The sequence below is a fragment of the Sinocyclocheilus anshuiensis genome, unplaced genomic scaffold (assembly GCF_001515605.1).
Source record: "Sinocyclocheilus anshuiensis isolate Anshui unplaced genomic scaffold, SAMN03320099.WGS_v1.1 scaffold709, whole genome shotgun sequence".
Taxonomy (NCBI): domain Eukaryota; kingdom Metazoa; phylum Chordata; class Actinopteri; order Cypriniformes; family Cyprinidae; genus Sinocyclocheilus; species Sinocyclocheilus anshuiensis.
In genome coordinates this window covers 1,167,990-1,178,587 of record NW_015540926.1, presented here as the reverse complement: position 1 = coordinate 1,178,587, position 10,598 = coordinate 1,167,990, and the positions used below count along the sequence as shown (strand labels likewise).

General features: G+C 40.2%; 1 protein-coding gene across 1 annotated transcript in view; it reads left to right on the top strand.

Annotated features, from left to right (window-relative positions):
* dntt (deoxynucleotidyltransferase, terminal) overlaps positions 1-10,598 on the top strand; it is a 94,648-nt gene that overhangs the window by 33,514 nt on the left and 50,536 nt on the right. The window contains exons 4-6 of the mRNA XM_016487324.1: positions 7,181-7,351; positions 9,356-9,427; positions 9,507-9,630. Coding sequence (XP_016342810.1) covers positions 7,181-7,351; positions 9,356-9,427; positions 9,507-9,630 — 367 coding nt within the window. The remainder of the gene's footprint in view (positions 1-7,180; positions 7,352-9,355; positions 9,428-9,506; positions 9,631-10,598) is intronic.

Sequence of the window (10,598 nt, the reverse complement as noted above, 5' to 3'; positions counted from 1 at the left end):
GACACCCAGGGGGGCTACCGCCGGTTCTGAATAAACCTGCTCAAAGAACTAACTCGACAGATCTTTGGTAGCCACACCATGCTCAGAAATGTATCAACAGAGATACATAAGTTGAGTGGAGCCCAAGGTGAGAATCGGGGCTTAAACCAACTCAGAGAAAGGGAACGAAGCTGACCGCGTGTAACCCTTACCATACATGATTTTAGAAAGAGTGCAGAATGCTTAGCGTGCACACTTACCACAATGTGGATTTTAAAAAGTGCACAGAAACTCATCGTGTGCACTCACCATAGCATGGATTTAGAAACACCGTTGCTTAAGGGGTAACCGAGGCTTTATTAAGCCAGCCTAGGGACCCTAAGTGACTGTGGCATGCTCACAGAACAGATTCCAAAGCATCTGCTCACAGATGCCCAGAAGTCCTCAGACACTCAATCGGGAGCGGCAGACTCAAAGACAACCCTCTGAGGTGAGGGGAGCTCACCCTGCTCAGAAATGTATCAACAGTGATACACTAGTTGAGTGGAGCCCAAGGCGAGTACCGGGGCCTAAGCCAACTCAGAGAAAGGGAACAAGGCTGACAACGCGTAACCCTTACCATACAGGATATTAGAAAGTGCGCAGAGTGCTTGGCGTGCACACTTACCACAATGTGGATTTTAGAAAGTGCACAGAAGCTCAGCGTGTGCACTCACCATAGCATGGATTTAGAAACACCGTTGCTTAAGGGGCAACCAAGGCTGTATTTAGGGGCCCTAGGGGCCCTAAGTGACTGTGGCACACTCACAAAACAGACTCCGCAGCATCTGCTCACAGAGGGAGCGGCGCAAATAGTGGCAGCTTAACAGGGAAGCAGCAAGTGGCCCAACTACCTGATGTCACTGCCACGGAGCTGAAGAGCAGAGGGTTCAACCCCTAGCGAGGAGAGAGAGGAACCCAGCTCGACCGAAGCGATCGATAGCCCAGGGTCAGAGAACCTAACTCTCAAGTCAAGAGGAGGACTCACCCAGTCTGCCCAGGACCGGTGAGCTCAAAGGGACCCTCCCGCAGTGAGGGGAGCGCAGCCGTGTCCGGGTAGCAGATAGATCACAAATGGGACATCAGAAATGGGATCCTGCTAGAAGGGTATCACACATTTCTACAGGGAACAACAGGGTCCCAAAATAAACTGACCAAGGAGGCGACAGAAACGGGCCTAACACTCAGTTTGTTGCAAATGGGGTTTTTCGGGAGCAGCGCTCTCGGCTCTAAAGCTGAGGCGGGCCCTTACAGCACATACTAGGAGCGACTCATAGCTAACCCTCACAGAGAGGGGAGCAGAAGCATACAAGAGGGGTTTCCGCAGGAACACAAATCCTGCTTCAGAAATTACTGCTTCAACCATAAGGGCAGTGAGACAGGGAGTGGGCCTGACCGTCTATGGAGGGTTAAGCTCCTCAACACCTCAGCAAGAGGAGCTCTAGCTCAGAGAACGTGCATGATGGTTAGGAAGACTCAAATCTCAGGAGACCCCTCAGGGTGAGAGATGAGTAGCGCACCCTGGCCAGAGGATAGGGAGCAAACCTAAAAAGTCAGAAAACAGAACAGGTCCAAGTAGCGCTGCAGAAAAGGGCTAGTATGGTTTGTATGTATCCCTATATCTGACACACCCACTTCAGGTCTTGCAGTCTCCACTAATGAGCTGATGAGTTGAATCAGGTGTGATAGATGAGGGAGATATACAAAATGTGCAGGGCAGGGGGTACTCCAGGACAGGTTTGAGAACCACTGGAGTAGATGAAATGGATCGAACTCACCAACACAGGCTCATGGATATAGGCTGGAGGCGAAGTCTGAAGAGCACTGGGGTCCGGACCATCAGTAGGTAGTTCTATGAGACATAGGAACTAGCCAAAACATCATAGGCACAGCATAAGAGACTTCAATGCAAGCACAGGAGGCTCCTACCTAACCTCAGTCAGGAGGGAAGCTTTTTAGAGGAAATAAGGGGAGGAAGATGAAAGCAGATGTAATACTCTCAGAGAGAGGTGAGTAGACTGCTCAGGTTTTACTCTGGTCCAGACCAGAGCGTTGAGAACGCCCAGTCTGGATCACCTCCCTCAAATCTTGCCTGTCACCCTTAGACCCACGCCCCTTATGAGCCCTACCCGCAGGCGGGGGAGAGGTGTGAGTCGCGACACTAGTCTTCTGAGCCCGCCTTTGATCCTTAGATCGAGACGGGCCAGGACCCCTTTGTTGTTCGGGCTTAGACCTGGACCTTTGTGGAATGAAGGATTTAAAGGCAGCCGTGCGTGTCCTGGCTTCCTTAAACTTCTCCACCACCATCTCAACAGAAGTGCTGAAAAGGTCAGAAGGGGAAACTGGCACATCAAGAAGAAAGCCCTTCTCTTTCGACCCTATATCTGCCAGATTCACCCACAGATGTCTCTCCGTAAGCACCATGCTTAGTGGCACGGAGAGCAAGATCTGTGGTGCGATGCAACTCAGCTACCTCATCAGGGGTTAGACCCTGACCTTTATCCAGGTCTTTCAGCAGATCAGCCTGATAAGCCTGAAGCACCGCCATGGTGTGCAACGAGGCTGCAGCATGACCTGCTGCTGTGTACGAACTGCCATTCAAACAAGATGTATCCTGAAGGGGTTTGGATGGCAGGGAGGGAGCCTTAAGAGAAGATGTCTCCGCCATAGAGAGATAGCAGACCAGCGTCTCTTCAACAGGGGGCATCTTCTCATAACCATTCTCACGCATCCCCTCGATGTTGGCATAACTAGTATGCTGGAATCTATGGATGCAAGACGAGAATGGATTTTTCCAAGCCTTCTCGATCTCCACATGGAGATCGGGAAGAAATGGAAGGCTCACCTGAGCTGCAGGGCTATGGCCAGAAAGAAAACGCTCGTCGAGGCAGCCTCGAGGCGTCACTTTCTTGGCCCGCTTCCACGGCAAGTCAAGCCTCGCCTTGGCATGATCCATAACCTTAAGCAGCTCATCATAGACAGGGCAGGAGGATTGGGAGGACTCAGTCTCGACTTCTTCGTCCTCATCTGACATCTCCTGCTCATCCTGGCTTTGAGCCAGCAGAGCACTAGCCGCTGGATCAGACGATGTAAGAGAGATAGCATCGTCGTCCAGCAGCTCACTCTCATCCGTGACTGATGAGCGCGAAAGGGAAAGACCCTTTTTCAACTCATCAGCCAGGTCCATCTGTGATCCCCACAAGCTCATTTTCCTCCGTGCCTCAGCAGCGGAGGGTCCTGAACCACGGGGAGCTGATGGCTGTTCCTCCTTCCTCGAAAAGAGAGACAAATGAGAGCGGAGCTTTTTCATAGGAAAACACTCACAGTGCACGCAAACTGCCCCCTCGAGGACATCGTGCGCGTGCTCTTCGCCCAAACACAAGACGCAAAGATCGTGCGTGTCATCAGGTGTCAAATAACGAGCACACGGATCCACACACTTCTTAAACTCCTTACTAGTGCTCGCCATGGTAAAGAAGAATAATCGTTCTTACCGGAAATGCATGCTTCAAACAAAACAGTCCTTGGAGACGAAGAAGAGGATCTCGTGTTCTCCTGGCACCCTTTTATATTGTGCTCGGTGATGTTATTGTCGTGTTTAGATGTATGTTTCAGACACCGGTCACGCTGAAGGCGTTCCCCATAGCGACCTCTAGAGGACGCAGTTCAAATTTCCCTCGGAAGGGAACTAAAGTTGTATAGCATCAGACAATTACTGTAGATAGAAACTGTAAATCTTCCTATACTTCTGCCATTGTTGTGTACAATATTTATCATGCTCATTGCACAATGCTCAGCGTTTGGTCTGAGGCTTACAATAACCTTCAGATAACCCAGAATATGAGTTTGATTTGAAATGTCTACTGGGGGGAAAAAATCAATGAGCAAAAAATCAACACTTAGCATCACAACTAAACATGTGGGCTTCAGCAAACAAATACAGAGTATCTTACAGTCTTATTGCAGACTCCCACTCATTCATCATACACTCAATGCTAATATAATATCATACCATTACAACAGCAGACAGTGCAGATGTGTGTTCAGAGGTCTTCATTAAAGCTGCAGATCTCGTCTTGAGTTCTCAGTGAGATGTGAGCTCTCCAGAGTTTCCTTCGGCACAGCAGGAGCTCAAACACACACACTCCTCACACACACTCCCACTGTCCTCACACTCCAGGACTCTCATCCTCATCCTCACCACACACACTCACGGCATGGCAGGACTCGACCCCGTGACCCCTGGCATTACCGGCCCACTGCTCTCATTAACCAGTACTGTGTGTGTGTGTGTGTGTGTGTGTGTGTGTTTGGTGTCAAGGGTGTCGTGTATGTCACGGTCGGGAGGGTTTTTTAAATATGTCTGGGCACATTCATGTCATGAAAACAAAGCGGCTGTGTATTTATTCACACCGGCCCATTGTACATACTAAACCTGTGCTGCCTTTTATTCTACTGACAAACCTCAGCACTCAAGGGGGCGATAGAGTTTCCTTCAAGATAGTGTATTTAGAGAAATGCAAGCACACATCCAGATGATGAAAAAAATGTTCTGAGAACTTTTGGGGTAATGTTCCTATGAAGTTTTAAAAACATTATTTCTGAATGTTCTCTGAACGTTCAAAAATGTTCAGTGTTTTAAATGCTTAAAAAGCGTCTTTTCTTGGTTATGCACACATCTTATCTTATCTTATCTTACTCCAAACGTCAGCCTTGCCATCACAGGAATAATTAAACAATTTTTTAAAATACATTAAAATAGAAAACAGATATTTCAAGTTTTGTAATATTGCATTATTTGTAATAATATTTCACAATATTACAGTTTTACTATACTTTTTTTTAATTAATGAAAACAATGCATATTTATATATTGAATAAAAATAAATAGAAATTAGTTACTGTATGTAGAAACTGTAAATCTTTCATCATCTTCATTGTTGTTCAATATGCAAATATATTAGAACCTATGATACATTATTTTTTGAAAACAGCTATTTTAAAATGTAATAATATGTCACAATATTATAATTTTTATTGTATTAATGACTAAATAAATGCATACTTGGTGATCAAAAGAGAACAACTGTAATAATTCCAAACTTTTGACCACTAGTGTAGCTCATATTATGACCTAATTTTGCTTCTTTTGACTGCCACTGTACACTGTAGAAATGATATGATCAATAACGTAATTTACATTAGCTTTTTAACTCCTCAAAATAAGTTGCAGAATTTCAAGTAACATGAAATTCAACTTGATGGTTTTTAAAGTCAGTTTAAGCACCTTTATTTTTAAGAGTGTATATGATGTAATAGCGTGTGAACACGTGTGCCAGCGGCCCTCAGGGAAACGCTTGTGAATAAGTGGAAAATGACAGGTTCCTCTCCACTGATCGCAGAGCCACGAGTCGCTGTGAGGTCATCTGAAAAGCATGCACAGGAGCGCAGCATGATGGGAAGAATACAGAGCACTCTCTGATTGCTGTCCGCCACCGGCACGGGTCACTGCGCAGCCCGTGTAAACTTACTTTCTCTTTTCATCTGTTTTCCTCACTCCTGCTGCCTTTTATTTGACCTTTTTACATTTTTTCCTCAGTCATATTTTCGGTGTTTTTCACACTTCATCTCCGCCTGTTTGCCCGCCTGTCATTCTTCACCGTCTCTGTGCCGTAGGATGCGCTGGAGGTCCTGGCAGAGAAATATTTTTTATATATATATATATATATTATTTAGATATTTATCAAAAAAAAAACAGAGAAACAAATAGAAACATAATTAGCGTAGCTGCTGTTCCAACCAAGCAAATATTAGTATTGTGATATTTCAATATTATTATAACACCATTTTATGATTATATATTAATGACTATAAAATGTATAATGATAATAATGAATATTATTATTATTATTATTATTATATTTTATAGTCATTAATATATAATCATAATCATAATTATAAAATGGTTAATACTAATACTAATACTAACTCAATACTAATATTTCTTATTTTATTTAAAATAATAATATTTAGTTTCATATTTAATATATTATATATTATATTATATTATATATAATATAATATAATATTATATTATAAATATATATATATATAGTATATAAATATATATCTACTATATAGTTTTCTTTAATTTTATTTTTAGTTCAGTAAATTTTGCTTGGGCACTTAGAAAACCAACAAACAAACAAAATAAATAAAATAAAAAATACAAATACAAATACAATGAAGAACTTCTAATATTACACCACTATAAAATGAAAGATAATTTAATAAATGAGTGACAAAACATTTTAGTTTTTCATAATTCATCTCCTGTTGTATTTCACCCTAAAAGCAAAATCAGTAAATTATGTTATATGTTATAAAGATTATTGTCATGATTAAGCACATTTTCCCCTAAAATTCTCATTAAAGTATGTGGAAAAATAATATATTATTAAAATGGTAATTTATGAAAATATTTGATGAACTGTGTTTTATTTATGCTCATTTAAATGTAAAAAATTGTTAATGGTTATATTAGTTTTTTTCTAATATTTTCATTTTTTGTATTTTTTGTGTTTTTTTGTCATTTTTTATTTTATTTTATTATTATTATTATTATTATTTTTGTAATATATGTCTATATAATTTTCATTAATTTTAGTTTTAGTTCAGTAAATTTTGCTTCGCCAACTCGCTGAAATAAAATACATTTTTTTTTTTTTATATATTATATTATATTATATTTTAGTCAAAAGTTTTTTTTTCCAAGTAACAAAAGTAGTTTTATGGTCTTATAGTGTTAGTTATATGTGTTAAATATTTCTTTATTTAATGCTTTAGAATTAAATTGGTTAATTTATTCAAGATCTACAAACATTTTCATTTAATCATGTGCTTTTTGGCTCTCTATATTATATTTTAGGACCATTATGATTTTGTGGTTAAATGTATTTTGGGCATGTTTTCATGAGATCCACCTGCATTTATCTGAAGATCCTGCAGTTTTTCAGCACAGATATGTGTTTGTGTTTGACAGCTGAAGCTGGAAAAAACAAGGAAGAACTCGTAATATTATGCTGTTTTAAAAATGAAACACAATTAGCTTTTAATAATTGAGTGACATGTGACAAAGCTCTCCTCCTGTCTGCTGCTGTAGGATGCGTTGGAGGTGCTGGCGGAGAACATGGAGCTCTGTGGGAATCAGGGGCCGAGCCTGGCCTTCAGAAGAGCTGCATCCGTGCTCAAGAGCCTCCCTGCTGCCCTGAGATGCCCGGAGGAGACGCAGCATCTGCCCTGCCTGGGAGAACATAGCAGGGCCATCATAGAGGTGCAGCATGAGCCTCGTCCATCTCTCTTTGTCTCTCCACACATCAGCAGTCATCTGAGCTGCTCTGCTCCTGCTGAGGCTCTGATATATATGCTTTCACACCGCCGCTGTTTCTTTTCCTGAGGGGGAAAGCAGCAAGACATGGTTTGGAAAGAAAGAAAGAAAGAAAGAAAGAAAGAAAGAAAGAGCCAAACATCTCAGCAAAAAAACATTTGAGTAGGTTTTAAATGAGGTAAAATGGTGAAGCTCAAACCTGTGAGAACATGTCTGCATGGGTCATATTTCACCCTACAAGCAAAACCAAGAAATTGTCAAGATTATTGTTATGACAATTTAGCACATTTCCCCCTAAAATTCTTACTATTAATATATTATTTAAAATGTCACTTGTGACCCTGGAGCACAAAAGCAGTCTTAAGTCGCTGGGGTATATTTGTAGCAATAGCCAACAATACATTGTATGGGTCAAAATTATAGATTTTTCTTTTATGCCAAAAATCATTAGGACATTAAGTAAAGATCAAGTTCCATGAAGATATTTTGTAAATGTCCTACTGTAAATATATCAAAACTTCATTTTTGATTAGCAATATGCATTGCTAAGAACTTCATTTGGACAACTTTAAAGATGATTTTCTCAATATTTTGATTTTTTTGCACCCTCAGATTCCAGATTTTCAAATAGTTGTATCTCAGCCAAATATTGTCCTATCCTAACAAACCATACATCACTGGAAAGCTTATTTATTCAGCTTTCAGATGATGTATAAATCTCAATTTGAGAAAATTTACAATTATGACTGGTTTTGTGCTCCATGGTCACACTTTGATTTATGCTCATTTAAATGCTAATAAAAAAACGTTAATTGTTAAAATGTTAATGGTCCTAAAATTTGGCCATGTACTTCATATTCAGGATTTATAAATATATTTTGAGATTTCAGATATTTATTTCCTTTTTGGCCCTTACATATAGTGTATAGTACAAAATTATAATATAATTCATTTAAATGTTATTTGAAGCTTTAAATATATATTATTTCTGAAGTATCATGTGACACAGAAGACTGGAGTAATGATGCTGAACATTCAGCTTTGATCACAGAAATAAATGACAGTTTAACAGATATTCACATAGAAAACAGCTATTTTAAATTGTAAAAATATTTCACAATATTACTGTTTTACTCTGTTTTCAGTCAGATAAATACGGCCTTGGTGAGCATACCATTACATTAAACTGTATAATCAGGATTTCTAATATATATGTATACATGCAGTATATATAAGCTTATTGTAGGACACTTTTATGTTTCCCTTTGATTTTGGGGTTAAATGTGACATGTTTTTATGAGATTTTCCTTTGTGTTGAAAGTTGTGGGATTACTGACAGCATGTAGAGTAACTATACTAACGTCTCTATACTGGCCCTCATATCTCTAGTGCTTTCCATTTCTTTGATGAGAATGAATTGCGTGCAGCTTTCCACCAACTGCTTAAACAAATACAGACAATTAAATGCCTAGTTCACCCTAAAATGATCATTCAGTCGTCATTTACTCTCCCTCATGTCATTGACTTGAGTGTGAAAATGGATTGATGTGAAGGTGATGATTCTCCAAATGTTCATTCCTGAGACTTTAAGTCACTTCTGTGATTAATGGGAAGCATGTTTGATGGGAAAGTCAATCATTGCGTCCACATTCACAGTGATAAATGTGAAAGCAACACACTGTGGATGTGAATAATACACTGATTCTGCTTCCTGCAGGCTGAGAGACTGTAAGACAGCAAATAAAGCATCTTCACAACAGCGCCAGAGCGATGGGAGACAACGCAACCAGCGGTTCATTAGACTTATTAAGCTGCAATTAACTAGGATGCTGTGTGTGTGTGTGTGTGTAGATTATTCACAGTTAACGTGTTTAATCATAACAGCTCATGAATGAGCTGGATTGAGCAGTTTGTGCGACTCAGGCGTGTCTGACGTCTCTATCTTCACAGGAGATCTCTGAATGCGGCTCTTCCTCCAGAGTTGAGGAGATACTGAATGATGAGAGGTATCGGACTATGAAGGTAAAGTGAGTCTCTCAGGACTTCAGAGTTTAGCAGGCGGATGAGCGAGTTTGTGTGTGTTCATGTGTTTGTGGCTCAGTTGTTCAGCAGTGTCTTCGGGGTCGGACCCAAAACGGCTGAGAACTGGTTCTGTAGAGGACTGCGGACATTTGAACAGGTCCTGAGCGAACCCAGCATCAGACTGAACCGCATGCAGACCGCAGGTAAACTCTAACATGGGTTTTGTTTCATGTTCATTGTTTTCATGCCTTTTATTTTGTAAAAGTCATGTTCTTTGTCATGTGATTCTTTGTGCCCTCGTCATGTCATGTTTCCATTGGTTCATTGTCTTGTCATGTGGTTGCTAGTTCTGTTTCGTCTTTGGTTGGTTTATGTCATGTGACCCTCTTTGTTTGATATACTGTATATAGCCCTCATTTTGCCATTATCTCGGCTCTAGCTTTGTTGTTTGTGTAATCCTCTGTTGGTGAGTTTCTCGATTATGTTTTGTTCCAAGTCTATCCAAGTCTTTGTTTGTTTTTGTATCTGCTCACGTTTGACTTTAATAAAGCTGCACTTGGGTTCGTCTATACTCGCCTTCAGTGGAATATGTGACATAAACACTGACGCTTCGACTGAATAGGTTTGGAAAGAGAGGTGTGAAATGATAGATCTTAAAGGGTTAGTTCACCCAAAAATGAAAATTAGGCTGTGTTTTACTCACTCCCGAGGCATCCTAGGTGTATATGACTTTCTTCTTTCAGACGAATCCAGTCGGAGTTATATTAAAAATTGTCTTTGATCTTTCAAGCTGTTTAATGGTACTCAGCGGGTGTTGCATTGCTTCAGTCCAAAAGAACTTAAGCTCTGCGGGGTTAACAAAGGCCTTCTGTGGCGAATCGATGCGTTTTTGAAAAAAAAAAATCCATATTCAAAACGTAATAATCACTTTAATGTAGCTTTCGCCAACACTGATGCACTGCAACACCCGCTGACTGCCATTAAACAGCTTGAAAGATCAAAGACAATTTTTAACTCCGACTGGATTCGTCTGAAAGAAGAAAGTCGTATACACCTAGGATGCCTCTTCTTTTATATGCCATTCACTTTACACACAATTATATGCCATTCTTGTAATATAATTTATCATTTAATTTCTTAATCCTAATCTTAATCAAAAGATTATAGGCTA